Source organism: Phoxinus phoxinus, assembly GCF_949152265.1.
Source record: "Phoxinus phoxinus genome assembly, chromosome: 7".
Taxonomy (NCBI): domain Eukaryota; kingdom Metazoa; phylum Chordata; class Actinopteri; order Cypriniformes; family Leuciscidae; genus Phoxinus; species Phoxinus phoxinus.
Genome location: NC_136882.1, coordinates 20,933,571 through 20,950,357, shown reverse-complemented (window position 1 = coordinate 20,950,357; position 16,787 = coordinate 20,933,571). Strand labels below are relative to the sequence as shown.

The following is a 16,787-nucleotide window of genomic DNA, read 5'->3' as shown; positions in this document are numbered from 1 at the left end:
TTAGAGTATTATTATTAGCTTAATATCTGCACACTCTTTATTGTGATGCTCCTCCAACAGACAATCTACTGACTATAAGTAACTTTGCAACTTGTCAACTTATTCTAACTCTATCCTACCAGTCTACTAATGCTCTACTAACACTCTAATGATAGTTAGTAGACAGGAAGGGGCAATGTTACTTATAGACAACAGAATGTGTGAAAGGCACCATCCAAATAAAGTGAAACCAGTATGGGTTGTTTTTTGCAACCCATTTACCTTCCATATACTTGCCAACATGTTTTTGAGTAGAACAGGATATTCAATAATAAACTAAATGTTGGCATGGAGCTTGATTTAATCAATTGACTGAATTATGAAAAGGACATTATGTACCTGATTGAATCCAGTTTTCTAAAACAACGCCTAAATAGCAGGCTATTAGTTAACATTATTAATGTCAATGCAAAAGAAAAGTAGTTTCAAAGGACAAATTAATTACGAAGAAATAATTGTTAGATTAAGGAATATGAATACTTAAAATACTAAAAATTTTAGTAACACACACTGATGAATCTTTCACAATAATAGCAGGAATATGCATGAAATAAAGGCCAAACACTTTCAACTTGACTTTAGTTTGTTTGACTAGGCTGTTTGCAGGTCATTATCCTTTGTGACCTGTGAAGGAATCATTACATAACCAGTCGACTCCCCCTTCAACAATCTAATTATCCCTGTCACTGTCCTTTTGTCTTCCTTTTCCTTTTTCATATTCCCTGTCCACCCCCCCCCCCCCCCCCCCACACACACACACACCCACTTAAATCCCTCATTTCATTTATTTTCATTGTCTCTCTCATTCTCTCAAACACGCATGTACGCAGACACACGCACACACACGCACACACAGACGGCGAAGAGTCAAAGGGCCAAAGGGCTAAAGGCAGATGACTGGAAATCTATGATGTTTGTTTTGGTGCAGTGATGGACAACAGCAGCTAACACATGAGTGCCAGCACACACTTCAGACACTGGCTGCTGGAATGAAAATGAAGCTGGGATGTATGTGACTTTGTGGGTGTGGTTTATAAACTGGATCGACAACTGTCTGATACCCTAAACTCCAATTATGTGTCATAGCTTACATAAACAACAAACAAAAGGTTAATATTGAATAGCCTAATTTACATTTTAGAGACAATATTGCCACTTTACTTGGTCTGTTTTTCTTTTTTTACAATCAACCATTGCGTGTCTCTGAACTAGCCTACATACAGTACAATAGTGGTTGATTGAATCAGTGTTTTTGAATGAATCGGTTGAGTGAATTATTCCTAAATTGTAACCCAGTCTCTTTGGCTACCTCTGAAAACTGAAAAATGCTGCCTTTGGAGGACGCATTATCATGTAGGAAGGAATCAAGGCATGTCCGAATCCAAAGTTAGTTTCACTTCCTGTCCCCTGAGATACCTTCATCTGATTGATTTTTGAAGGCACCATATGCTTTTATTCACCTTTGATGTCCCACAGTCCTGTGATTTTATTCTTTGACAGCTGAGCTAAAAAATAAAGATGGCGTCTGAAAGTTGGTAGTCAGTTTGTGTTTAAATGTACGTTTTTGACCAAGGTTTTCACCTTCTGATATCGTTTCCAGCGAGAAATTGCAGTGATTAAATATTTACTCAGTAACCAAAGCTTTCTCTATTTTGCTGTAGATCATTACATTGGGAGGCAATTTTTGAACGAATCTCTTGAACTAACGAATAAAACCGTTAGGCTATTTGTCACCACCTACTGGTGTAACGAGTATTTAAGGAGTAATGACTGTCATGTTTACTTTGTAAAAACATTTCATTGGCCATGCCTTCTGCATCAGTTCATTTATCAAGACCTATTAATTAACTTCAATACTATCTGACTAATAATAATTATGTCCCCTTAGTTGCCACAGAGTCTTGTGTCTCTGTGGATGTTCACTCACAACATGTCTTCCTGTCCATCATGTCCAATTCCTTCTGTTAATTTACTATCAAACACAATTAGTCAGTGAGTGACAAACACACTAGGTTGTAATTCTTAAGACCTGTGAGCTTCAGTTTAGCCACACGGGAGGCAGTCAAATCAATTACAGCATGTGTTTGTTCTCTCTGACACGGCATGCCTGAATAGCTGTGACCTTGCAGAGATACTCACTGTTCTTTGCCTCTATCTTTAGGGATCAGTAATCATTTAAATGGAAATTTCCTCCCAACAGTGTGTAAAAACTGGGGCAAACTGCTCTCTTCGCTTGACACCAAAGACCACCCAGTGGCTGGCACTGAGTCTTATAAATGTAAACTGCTTGGGTTATCAGTGCAGAAAAAAAAGCATTGTTATTTCTTATTTTCAAGTCATTTTGTCCACATACGACTAAGATTTTGAAATTGTTTTTCACAGTAGACTGCCCCCAATATGGGTTAAAAAATCCTTTCTGTGCTCACTCAGAGGAACAAATAATATTGAGCATGTTCTGCAGAATGAAGGGAGGGTGAAACCTTTCATTAGTGCTGCACGGGGTCTCTGGAGCTGTTTAACTCATCGGTGGCATCCTGACCTCAGCTTCCGTTCACTGACAAAGTAATTTCCCTCTTGAGGAGCAGTGCGAAATCACTGAATCCACATGTGACATCCAGCATGATATATTGACTATAGCTGAACTTTGGTTTTGGACTTAATTGGATGGCGTGTAAAAGTATAGGTGTGAAACAACCTTTTACATAATATTGATTACCAATTAGGTCACATTCATATGATGTGGTCTTCAGGACTTTGCAGTTTAAAAAAAAAAATCCATTTACTAATTATTAAAACTCTTTAAGAGACATCTTCCCAGCTGCAACAATGAGCCATATATGTCCAGCGTCTAATATATGAAGGTTGTCTCAGGTATCAGGCAATATATGTGTGATACTAATTGCAGGTGCATTTGGTGTCCAAAGTGATTCTTTTTCTGCTTTTTTTCAAATGGGTATATTTTTGATTATTTGAATAATTTGTTACTCGTTGTCATGGATCACAAGATGTTACAGTTCATAACAATATAATATTTTCTGTAAAAAGTGTCTTATATAGCTGAAAGTGTTTTTTTTTCTTTTTTTTCAAATTAGTCAATGGATTTTTTCCATCATTGCTGTGTAATAAAAATATTTCACTTTACTTTTCTTTGATTAATATTTCATTTATTTTATTTATAAAAGCCCCAAGTAGTAATTTTCCTAATTCTACAACACTAAATTGTTTAAAATTACTTATTTATTTATTCTTATCTTATAAAAAATGTGTGTCCATAAATCTTGCGTCAATTCTGTTAACGTGCCACTTTGCCTTTTAATTGGTGGAATTATCTCCCACAATTATGTACCATACAGGAAATTATGTCACTTTCCCTCACTGATAAGATATGAAGCACGCAAATGTATGTGTGCTCTCTCTGAGAAAATATTTTAATCTAAAAAGTTATTTCACCAAGAGTTATTTTGTCAAAATTGTTACCACAATATCAAAAGGGAAACATAATTTATCACTGATCACACAGCGCGTTTTTTACAGTATTTTACTGTAATCATGATTTCATTAGTGCCATGCATGTGCTCTTAGTTATTCTAGCAAGTTTTTGGCTAAACGTTTCAAATGATCAATTCTGTTACCATAGAACTCTGTTACCAAGGTAGAGTGACAATGTTGACAGTATGTAACAGAATTGACAGTAACAGAGTTGACAAACAATATTATTTAAAAAATCTTCTTTTTTTCGTTAAAAGTAAAAAAGGAAACAACTTAATTATTAAAATGTAACATGTTTTCAATAAGATAATGGAAATAATTTCTGTTAGTGGACAGTTTTTTCCCTTAACTTTTTGAAATGCAAAATGTATCTCCAATTATAGAATTACTCATATATACAGTATTGCCATTTTAAGCATTTTACATGGACAATGTCAGTCTTTGCCTTTGGCAAGAACATTAGCCAAGAGAAATTGAAAACTGTCCAGGAATGTTTCTGATTAATTACACCCTAAAAAGTGACCTTTCAGTGACTCCATTGAACTGATTTGGGGAGTTGATCCATTCTGATTTCTTTTGATTTCTCACAGCAGATGTCAGCTGACATTGTACGATTCTGTCACACCCTCAGTTAAACATATTAGTGTCTCTGTGTCAGCTTTGTTCAAAGGAAGGAGGAAGTCAATGCTTTTAGAAGAGGGAGGTAAATCAGATTTGCATTAAAAAGATTTCAGAGTGTCTGTGTTAGAACGGAGCAATAGAACTAACACAACTGAGCCCCGACGAACAGCTAATGTGCAGATAAATCAGAATATTGTGTGGCTTTTTGTGAAGCTTACTAATGCATTTTCCAGACTGGTGCTTAGAATTCCCACTGCAGAGAAAGTAAAAATTCATCCCTTTTGCTAATGTGCATGAAATTGGCTGATATGTATTCCTGATTCCTTTCAGAAAGTCTCTATTTGACTATTTCTGATGCTCTGTGAAATGCACTCAGCACTACAACAGCAGTCCAATTTTTTTTTTGTGTGGCTAAAACATGCGTAATTACAAAATTGGACAGTGTGTTAGCACACCATATGTTAATATGATCGATAGTTATTGCTAATTTGCCAAAAAATGTCTTCAGTGTCACAACTGTCTGTCCATATTACAGTAACTAAAAATGTGTTATATCTATCTAGATAGATAGATAGATAGATAGATAGATAGATAGATAGATAGATAGATAGATAGATAGATAGATAGATAGATAGATAGATAGATAGATAGATAGATAGATAGATAGATAGATAGATACATACATACATACATACATACATACATACATACATACATACATACATACATACATACATACATACATACATACATACATACATACATACATACATACATACATACATACAGTTACTGTGGGAATATAAACTGTGAATCATATAAAAAAATTTTTTAATCAAATGGCTTCATTATATTGCAACATAACTGCCTTTACTTCTTCAAAAACTGGAAGGCAGTGGGGATATGTCTGATTATGGCTACACAAGTCATTTTTAATACCAGTGAAACTATACTTTGTAAAAATGTGCAGTGTCATACATTTATCCTTCTGCTCCCTGTAGAGTCTAATGTGTTTTTTATAATGACAAACACTGTATAGAGAACAATAACTATTTTACACTGATGCATTCCACACAAATTGTTGAAGAAGTTAAATAGTTTTACAATGAAACAATTTAATCAAATTTTTTTTTTTTAGCAATAAAAGCAACACTTTACGTTTTGCTTAAAAGTTGGAGCTTTAAACCCCATTGTGCTTGTTTAGGCTCCAATATAGGCAGCTATCCTTTTGAGGAAGCTTCCTATAGTCTCTCCTAGCAGTTTATCTCTCTCTCTGTGGGCCATTGTCCCCAATGAATGCTCATATCAGTGCATTCCCACCCCCTTTAATGGAGCATGAATGGTCACTGGCCTGTTATTGACCACATGTGGACTCTAATAATCACAATGTAATATTTCTCCAAGGGGGATGAAGGTGGGCTGTAATTTTTGAGAACTGTCAGGGATCTCTTCAGTAAAACCTTGAGGGTTGTAGTGGGACCATATTTTTGTGTATTTCTCTCTGGCATCATTCTGTTCAACTGTACAGGACTAAAGGCACATACATTAGCTAAATTTTGCAGCCGAAACATGTCCATTGTCCATTACCAATAGTGTAGCAATGATGAATGATGCACCGATTACTCAGAGGTGACTTCTAACTCCAAACTATTTGCTTTAAATTGAAAAGTGCTGAGAATTCACATGTTCAGTGTTTAACCAAATTGCATGCAATGAGAAATCCGCATGGGACAATGTTTTGCCTCACGTGAAATACCAGATTGAGCGGATTCCTTTTGAGATTAATGCATTTGGCCTGCGGAATCTGGTTCTACAAAGATAAATGTGACCACAGCCTTAGACAGTAGTGTGTGGAAAAAAGGCACAGTATATTTATTACATTAATGCTACAATATGATCGATTGCAGATAAAAAGATGGATAACTTTTTCTGCTATTGGCAGCAGATTTAACCAAGCATAAATACACAACTCAGTTGTTTGCAGTGGAACAACAGATGGAAACTCCACTTAACAGCTGTCATTTTTATCCCAACAATATCAAAGCCTGCTGATGCGATGTTTACACATGTAACATTGTCCTAGGCTCTGTGATGAAGTGGTGATACCCACTAAATGTCTTTATTTGATTGTGTTTGAGGGCCCATATGTAACTGGTCCTACTCAACCCACTCAGAGCGGGTTTCAAACCTGGGAGGCGGGCACGCCAACAAGGCGTTAGCGTGTTCGCCTGAAATGGTCGGTTCATTTCAAGTCTGGTGGGGTGATAGATATTTACATGCACAGCTCTTACTGGCCTATGTCGGAGCGGGTCGAGTAGGACAGTTTAGATTTGGTGCCGTGACCCAGATGGGAATGAGGTTTAGGGGGGTGAGTGTAACGAACCCAGGTCAAGCCATATAAAAATGTTGTTCCAAGCCCCACAAAATTCAAGGAACAAATCTGTCCTCATCTAAGTCCTTTGAAAAAGACTTAATGTAAGCAAGCAATTCCCTTGCTCTTCTCTGAAATCTGTAACTGCAGCACATCATAGAGATGAATTCTCTCAGTCCCTCTGGTTGCACTGATGTGAAACTCAGGCGAACATCAATGAGGCCTATAAAATCCCTGTGCAAATGTCCTCCTGTTATTATCGCTCACAACTTACACCATGACTGAACTTTGTGTTTTTCAGAGCATCTCTCACATTGGTAAGTTTTGGAACTCCAACTCTCATGTTGTTTCAACTTCTTAACCATATTTACCTTTCACTGGTACTGCAGGGATGTCTGTGGAGCACTGTCTCAATCAGACAGTGTTTACACTTAAGCTCTTGAGTCTGAAAAGGGACTGGGTAGATTTTCACTTCAGAACTACCTCCAAATACTCTTTAAATTGTCTCTCAGTATGAGACCTTGAGAACGATTTAAGTTTTGGGAGACTTGTAATTTCAGTCGAGCTGCTGTTTCATTGCATAATTGTGGCTGTCGACCCAGACGGACATACTGCTGATTCTGAAATGTTTTCAAAATTGTTGTTTGCTTTGCTTTTTTTTAAATGTCATTCTGAACAGTTAGGCCCAATCCCAATTCTACCCCTTTCCCCTTCGTCTACCCCTAACCCTTCGCCTTCCCCTTCCCCTTGACCCTTGAAACAGAGTGGCAAGGCGTAGGGGTGAAAATATTCCCCTAAGAAATGGGACACCACTACTACACCGTTACACGTCATTATACGTCATCGCCTACGTCACAGGAGATGCGCCGATGTTTATCACAAACTTCCAAGATGCACAGGACTTGTACACAGGACTTGTATTCTGTGGTGTTGTATTAACACGTTGGAGGTACAGACCTATGTTTGTCCTATTTTGACCTATTTATTTATTTACTGTGTGAAATACGACATTGTGTGGCGTTCATGTGCGTTCAACTCATAAATACAATCTTTACGAGATGACTTGAACGCACCAATAGCTTGTGTGCTTTGTTCGGGGGAGGGGAGATTTTTTTACAAACATTTCTTTGAAGGAACTGACCGTAAATATGTATACAAGATTGAATGTAACATAAAGCAAATCATTATTTGTCGTTAAAATACCTATTAAAGCCAACAATTCTTACATTTATGGGTCTCCTTTTTTGCTTGGGCAGCGATTTTGCGTCTGTAGCTGGTGTATGCAGTGACACTTCTCATACCCCTTCGTTTGAAGTGTGGTCCCGAAAAATCTTCGTTTGAAGGGCTATCTGGCCCTTCCCCTTAGCCCTCCCCCTCCAACCAAAAGAGAATTGAGACAGCCCTACCCCTTCACGTGCACGCTCAAAACAGAGGGGAAGGGGAAAGTGAAGGGGTAAGGGGTAGAATTGGGATTGGTTAATATCTGACTACATTGACATGTCTTAAAAATACCTGAAACTGTTTCATTTCTTTATAAAACACAATGTGAGGCTGATGGCCATAGCAATATCCTTCTTTCAATATTGTCCATTAAGATGCTCCTCATCAAAACACTTAAGCACACAAAGACTGAGCCTGGTTTCTCCGAAGGTTTTTTTCTCCATTCTGTCACCTGATGGAGTTTTGGTTCCTTGCCACTGTCACCTTTGGATTTTGGCTTGCTTAGTTGGGGACATTTAATAATCAACAATATTATTGATCTGCACAAATTTACACCATTATATGAGAACTGAACTTAGCTGGACGACAACATCACGGTTTTCTCCAGAGCGGCTATATATATATATATTCTTCTAGAAACAAACTTTGCGCTATATAAATAAAGCTGACTTGACTTCACAAAGGGGCTTTTCTCGCATTATATGGGCTAGTTAAAGTACCTATAGTTAGTATAAAGTTGACCTTTATCTGTTCACCTTTATTTTCCTTCATTTGTTTTTGCTGACAGAAAGCTCTTTAAAGCTATAATGCATGACCATTGTGATGTACTTTACTTGGAGTGTGTTGTCTGATTATACGGGTCAGCAAATTTCCATACAAACATACTTGATGATAGGAAAACCATTAGAGATTCCCAGATGTCCTGTCTGAATGGTCCAGTGGAAAGAGAATACACATCTACATAACCATTCAAGGAGGGAAAGGCATGGTGCTGGTGAAGGATGATTGTTGGAAAAATTAGAAAATTTAGAAAAATCTGTTTTATTATGTTATTTTAAAGGTAGGTCATTTTTGGCCCTCTAGCGGTTAAAACACAAAACTGCTTTGGAACATTGTTTTGTCTGTGGATTTATGGTTATCCTATAACATTCACTGTTCAATAAAATACCTTACTCACCAGTTGAGTAATACAAACGGCATCTCCTGTCACTTTAACAACATTTCAAATCCCTCAGTTCTCGCCATCTCCGAAAAGCCAAGCCAATGTTGATTCTCGTTTTATTAATATGAGCTCTGTCACATTCTCTTTTGCCAGCAGACTCTCCTCGGTTTGGTGTTTGTTTAAAACGGGTGATTCCCCAGGAGGTTTCAAATTTAGTGTGCTCCATGTCAATCTTTCACATCCAGCATGTTCTGTGTGTTAAAACTGTGGCACATCATTTGGATTCTACGTGTGGAGTGGAGTGGAGTACTGCCACTCTCTGCTTTAGTGACAAATGAGGACATCTCTCTACATGAGACTTGAGTGGCATTAGGGCTACGGTGCGCGAGTCACGCTTGATAAACCCCGGTAAGAAGTGGTCATTTTAAATCCCTGACACTCGGTCGGCCATCACTGATTAAAGAGTGATTGACTGTCACTCGCAGGCGCATCACGCTTGCACGGAGACCTCATGTGAATTCCTGAGAGAGGTATTACAATTCAAAAATCCCTCTGACTTGACAGTACGGTTTTATTTAATGCAATAATGTCAATGCTTAATGCACAGTAACAATGAAAACTCTTTTGATTGAGTGATTATGTGCCTCATTTTGAGAAAAGCTGATGCAACAGAAAGATTCAGATAGTACATCAACTCAACACTCGAGAAAAGAATACGTTACTTTTTGAAGCTTACCTCCATTTGACTGACATCCAGTTTGTGGATAATAATCCACTGATGATGATTATATTTATAATAGCTAAAATATTATTTGATATTATTATTAAAAATATTTATCAAGGTTTTCACAATTTTAAGCAGAACAAACATTTTCAATTGTGCGTTTTCACATTTTCAATTGTGCGTTTACCTGAGCACCAAATCAACATGTTTTCTAAAGGGGATCATGTGAGACTGAAGACTGCAGTATTTTAAATAGTTAATATTATGTTAATATTACTTTTACTGTATTTGTTATCATATAAATACAGTCTTGGTGAGAATAAGAGACCACACAGCTTCAGACTTTTATAAGGCAATGCCATTATAGTCTAGAAAAATCAAAGAAAGATTTGTTGCATGCAGATACGTTTTCAAGGGATTTCTGCACTTCTTACATTTTAAACTCTTGTAATTTGTCTACTGCAGAATCACTTTGGAGTAAGCCAGCTGGAAATTGAGGCAAATCAAAGTTTAATGACACAAGGTACTTTTTATAATTATTCTTACAATTATGCCATCAATTTTCAGATCTAGTCTTTATAGTCTTGTAGATTAAATTGCAATGTATAAAATAACTGGGTATCTGCTTCATATCAAACTGACATTTTGCTTCTGAAAAATGCCTGCCACTTCTTTATTCACAAGCTTTGGCAATAACAATTTTCTAATGTGGGGGGAAATCAATTTATTCACACCATTTTTCTCTCCAGGTAGCGGAAAAAATGATAGCATATGCATCACACCACTGAGCCATTTTCTTCCAGTCTCTCTGTTGAATAATCCATTTATTAAGCCCTGTGGATGTTCTGATCATTGCACACCTAAATATATAGGTGGTTTCAGTCTGAAGCACAATCCCTAATGTGTGGTGCTTGTGTGACTTCAGCTTGTTATAAATCACTGAAAATAAATATGCACTCGAAACATCTATTGAGCTTTCACCATTCGACATATGAATGGACATCTGAGTGATATGAGAAACATGAAACTAGTATTGCTATTCAGGAGACCGTTTACCTGGGACACAAATGCAGTTTAGTGGTCGTCATATAAAAATATTTCACAACTGACCAACTGTTTTCCTGTGGAATCATTTGTTTTCTTTCCATCACATTAGTTGGCATCAATGACGTTTTGTCTCAGTGACGTCTGTGACCTCCACACACTTATGTGCTTTCTGACCTTTTAAATTCGGCACAAAATAATTAAAATGCACCCTATCTACATTCTAAGTGCATATTATTGATCTTGTTGTGAAAATTTTAACTGTGCATATGTTTCATTTATATATATATATATATATTCTGATCAATTGTCAACTGGACCTTTCGGTGAAAAAGACGTATGCAAGACTTTTCCAGTCATTGTCAATTAAACTCCAGCCCTGCAAGCTCATGTTCATCTGAGTGCAACTCTCTCATCTTTAATCTCAAAATCCAATCAACAACTGATGCTTTGAACCAAGTCCCCGTCCTACACTCGGATGTACGTCACAACATGGACGAAAAGATCTATTTCTATTTTCGTTTCATTGTGACTTTATATCCTCATGCTTACCACTTTCACCTACAAAATCCAAACACTGCTGATCTATGGGTTGAGCCTAATTCATTAATAGCAGATTACAAAAAAATGTTTTTCCGCATCTCGCCTTGATCTACATTCAGAGTTAATTACCTACTGTGTTTGTGCACTCCTTAGTGGCCACTGACTCATGTGAAATTAGATAAAGATATTCTTCAGGAGAGAGAACAGTAATCATTGTGATCGTATCATTGTGATCACTGACAGTTTTATTGTGGAGTGCTCGGCTGCACTGCATTATTGGCCTCAAAGGACAGATCATGATAAAGTCAAATGTGCTCTTCAGCGGTTCCATATCAGGTGTGAACATATTTTTTTTTTTTTTTTTTTTTTTTTTATTAACCAATAATGAAAAGCAGCTAGAGCCTATCATACTTCTTTCATTCTTCAAGCATTCTAAAGCAGACTGAATGAGAGACTGGAGTATTTCCTGTTTCCCAAGTTACAGTATATTTGAAGTTTAAATGATTTACTGAGTGTTAGGACCCAGAGGGAATAATTATAGAGTTTTATTGGATCGACACTGGGAAGGGATAAGGCAGATAATTAGATAAAATGCCAAAATTGTCCTTCAAGCTACAGTATTTAACCAGGGGTTTATAAGATGAAGACACCATCCCTGCATGATTAGCTTCAAATACAGAGAGAAATGTTGGTCACCCCGGCACTTATTTAACAGATAAGTTTAAATTTTTTTTTTTTTAAGAGAAGGTACATTTTTGGAATTCGCTTAAATGGGACCAGTATGTTCCTGTTTGATATACAGACATATAAAATACAAATAAAACAATGAGATTGATCAATCTGCAATACCGTCACCATTTTAATTGTTAAATTAAATGATTAAAGGATTTGAGAATCTGAAGCCATCAGCCATTTAATTTAACAATTAAATGGCGAAGGCATTGCAGATATTGATCAATCTCATTGCTTTTATTTTTATTTAAAAATATGCCCAGCGCAATACATTTTAGAGTTCACTATAAATTCAGTCATGGCTGCCCACTATTGTAACAAACTCCTGAGGAAATTGGTGAAACTTTTGATCTTAGATTATCCTTAATAACGAATCATGTGTTCAGTAGTGGTTTTGAAAACATACAATATTCCATTGTAAAATAACAATGTGACTCTTCATGAGTGATGAGTTGTCTGGAATAGCTCAAATCAAACATGCATGAAAAACAAGACGCTTCCACATTTCGTCATGCTACAGTACACTGAACATCTTTAGACACATACATTATCATGGAGCTTAAATAAAGCTATACAGGTGGTATCACAGGCTGTTCAGCAAAACATGTGCTACACACACCCCCATCACAGTTAATGAGGCATAAAGCAGGTGTAGTGAATGCAAATGCTTCTCTCTTTGAAGGGGCAGTAGTGGATTTCACTATACATTTCAATCAAATTGAATGGTTAGATTGAATTCAGAGGTTACCATGTGCAGGATCTGATACACAGTAAATGTTCCATAAAGGACATTTTGCAGATGCAAATAAAGGGGTGTCAGCCCTTTACTGGCAATCCTGACCAATCAGAGAGAAGCACAGCAGAACAGCAGTATTTTCCAAGATAGGTAAACATTATGCTACAATTGTGGGACATGCCACATATACATTAGTCTGTATTTGAATTCTATGGTTGTTCAATGAAAATGTTATTTAATTTAATTAAAATAAAATAGAAGGTTACTTATCACAATATATTTATATGCATAACATTTAAAACATCCACATTTTTCTAGTGTTACAATTAATAGTGCTAATGGTTACCACTTTAGGTTGCAACAACAGCTCTTAATCTTGACATTAATTAACGGATAAACTGTAGATTTTTAAACTATTTAATTTGAAGCGGACATATATAGGAATATTATATCAAAACTTGATATATATAGCAGAAAAAACACAGTTACAGACATTTAAATGAAACCTCTTACAACAATATTTTCACACATTTCTTATTTCTACCTTACTAGCATATGAATATATAGGATAGAGCATGCTTGAAGCAAATATTTGTTTACATCAGATATAATATAATGATATCAAAATACAATGATAATAAATGGCAAGAATCCTAACACCAGGCATTCATCTTTATTCTCTTGAGTTTGTTAATCACACTTACAATTCCATGACGAAACACAGACTGGGAGAATCCAAAACAAAGTATATTTCCCAAGCTGGATGCTGAGCAAAATGACATTGTGATAAATCTATGAGGATCCACTATTTCGAAGAGGTCTGTTAAGTACAAGACAGAAACTGCCACAGTCCACAGGCTGCTGGGCAGGAACAGGGCGGCCTGCACCATGCCCGTTACTGTGACCCGCATCTGGCTCTTCTGCTGGGGCTGGGAAAAAGAGTCACTGCTCTGTCCCATCTTCTTCATATGTTCACGCAGATAAACAAAGGTTTTGCCCCAAGAGATTAATAACGTGATCATCGGACAGGTGCAATATAGCAAATACAAAAAGTTTGCCAAATGAAATAAAAACAGGTCTGCCTCTAAGCTTTCTGCTGATGATGTTGTGTTCAGTTCATGCGATGTAAAATTGTCTGGGATGGGCTGAAGCAAAAAATATGTTACTGATCCCAAAGACATAGAAAATAGAAGCATTATCTGATTCAGAACAAAGCCTGCATATAATATGGCTTTAATATTCCTCTTAATCCAGATAAAGATTGCACGATGTTGAGGAACAATTGACATGTGGTAGAAAATGCTGATCCAGGCATTGCATAAGAAGTTGCCGGAGAAAAATTGATAAATCAAAGCTCTGCATAGCGTTTGAAGCCAGAAAGGTGATTCAAAAAAAAGCATAACAATGATAATTGCAGTGACCAGTTGTTGAAATGTTGAATTGATTAACACAACGATTAACAAGAAGCGCAGTGGATTGCGAAGCGTCACTCCAGAGACTGGTCGCATTATGCAAAAAAAGAAGATGAGGTTGAAAACGGTGGCTGTGAGGCAAAGGGGACTGCAGATCAAAACAAATAGCCATGGCTCCATCTTTAGTGTTGCGTCCAACAGTTTGCAGCAAATGTCCTGCTCTTCCTGATACACCTAGGCTTTTATTACGACATCGCCAATAAATAAGGTGAAAGTAAAATAGGTTGGTAAATTTTATTTGGTTCAACGGCCAGCCATAAGCAAATCACACTCATTCATGGATTAAAACAGAACTACCCAAAAGCTCTTCTTTAAGTGTTACGTAATCAGTGCAACTGCAAACATTTTGTTTGAACTCTCAATGCTTTATTTATAAAACTTGATATAACAATACTTTATAAATAAAACTGAGTTTAACTTTATTTTGATGGTCCCTTTAAAGATACAATATCGACCATTTGGAATTATAAGGTTCTATCTGACATTTTTGTCAAAATTGAGTTATTCACATATTCTTATTCTGTGAGAACTTATTTACATTATGTGATGTTGTTTTTTAAGTTGTGTACATTTTGGAACTTTTTATTTAGAAAATAACAAGGTTCTTTCTACACAGTCGAATAGAATGCAAAAACTTTAAAGCTCAATATCTCAAAACCAGTCAGAATGCAGATAGAACCTTATAATTCCAAGGGGACGATATGTCATTTTTTTCGGTCGCTAACCTCTTACAACAACAAAGGCGTAGGTTGATGACGCAAAACTTCCTGAGGAATCACAGCCCGGTCTCATGAAAGTGCGTCTATACCACAAATGTTATTTCTCGTGCCATTTATACGCCAAAAACAGTTTTTGCGTGCATATGATACGCACTTCATGCCGTGTAATTCGCACGCACTCCCCACCCCTAATCCTACCCAAGATTTTTTAGTGGGTAGCATATGCACGCAAAAAACATTTTTGGCGTATAAATGGCACGAGAAATAACATTGCACATCATGAGATCGGGTTGGGAATTATGGAACTTGTCGTCAAGCCGATGGATCTAATAATGTTCATGGATGAGTGAATACATTGCTGTTTTTATCATCACTGTGGTATGAAGCAGGGCACGATTGCTAGTAAGAGAGATTTCAGCGCCACACGCGAGTCCCGCGGATATAAAGGAATAAGGACATTTAATTCTACCGAACTACCCGCAAGTGCTGAATTACTACTCACAGGTCAGTTTATTAGACGAATTAAACTTGTGAGGTAACGCAGCGCTGTTTCACTTGGTCTACACTATCACACTAAACTGCATTTGAGTGTGTTGAAAGTTATAATGTTATTCTGTGTTAGTTTGTTGACTATATAGCAGTAAGCTAGATCAACATTAGAATAACATACAGATCATATTCTAATTTCTAACATTTCATCATGTTGAACTATACAACATTGATTAGTTTTATGTACATTTGCTCACCTGTCTAATAAAGTACATGTAAGAACTCTGTCAAATCGAAGTTTGTCACGGACGCGAAGCTCTCGGCATCTGGAAAACGCCAGTTCTCCTTTAGTTCTCCTTTTGTCGCAAAGTCTGCTTGCCATGGTCCATAATGTTTGAATGAAACGACAACAGCGTACACCTAGACGTTACGCACTTCACAGTTGTCCACGTCTGTCGCCATGGTTACTATGGCAGTACTACGAGCGGAAACCAGGGGCAACGCAGATATTACGTCATTGACAGGCGACAAGTGAACAGGGATTCTGGGACGGCAAATTATTTAAAATGGGAATTTCTCTGAAATTAAAAATCTTTGGGAACTTTTGGGATATTGTAAGTTCATATCTGCAGGAAATATATCACAAATATATATTTTGGATATTTTATTACAAAATTATTACATATTGTACCTTTTGCACATTCTGTTGACTATAAGTAATTGCTCCTACATGTTTACTAACTCTCATTAGAGTGTTATTAGAGTACTAGTAGACTGGTAGGGTTAGAATAAGATGACATGTAGTTGCAAAGTTATTATTTTTTACAGTGAGTCAACATAATGTTCAAAAGGGACCATCAAAATTAAAGTTTATAAATATTGTATACTGCACATTGAAGACTTAAGAGTTTTACATTTGTAGTCTCTCTCCTGTCCTAAAATCTTGTCCTATAGTTACGGAAGAATGACCGATTTGATCTCCAATATGTCAACTGATGTGTATTAAGAAAATCACATTCTGTGATATTATGATAACCAGATGTTGAGATTGCATTATTTAATTAGTGGTGTTTATAATAATACTAATAACTGTAGTTACAACAGGTATAGGGATTTGAACAAGTTTCTAAAATAAAATATTAGGTCAATATAAATATGATTTCTGCCTGGTGGACAAAATAAAATGAAACAGATTTTACATTGAAAAAGGGACCCAAGCCGTATACCTTAGCTTAGATGGACTACAGCATCTTGTGGGTTGGCTCTGGACAATTAGTAGCCACACAGAACACATAAGCAACCACATAGCAAGCAGCTTAGTAGTGGTAAGTTTTGCTCAGGTAAGCACAACAATGTCCACCACTGTAAAACCTTAAGTAAATGTTCATTATTGTAACTCATTGTTCACTTTTGCATATGCATGAT

General features: G+C 36.6%; 1 protein-coding gene across 1 annotated transcript; it reads right to left on the bottom strand.

Moving 5' to 3' along the window:
* Nucleotides 1-13,335: 13,335 nt before the first annotated feature.
* tas2r203 (taste receptor, type 2, member 203) lies at nt 13,336-14,340 on the bottom strand (the record flags this gene model as incomplete). The annotated part of the gene is made up of 1 exon (XM_079617442.1): nt 13,336-14,340. The coding sequence occupies exon 1, from the start codon at nt 14,272-14,274 to the stop codon at nt 13,336-13,338; it is 939 nt and encodes a 312-aa protein (XP_079473568.1). The 5' UTR covers nt 14,275-14,340.
* Between the last annotated feature and the right edge of the window lie 2,447 nt (nt 14,341-16,787).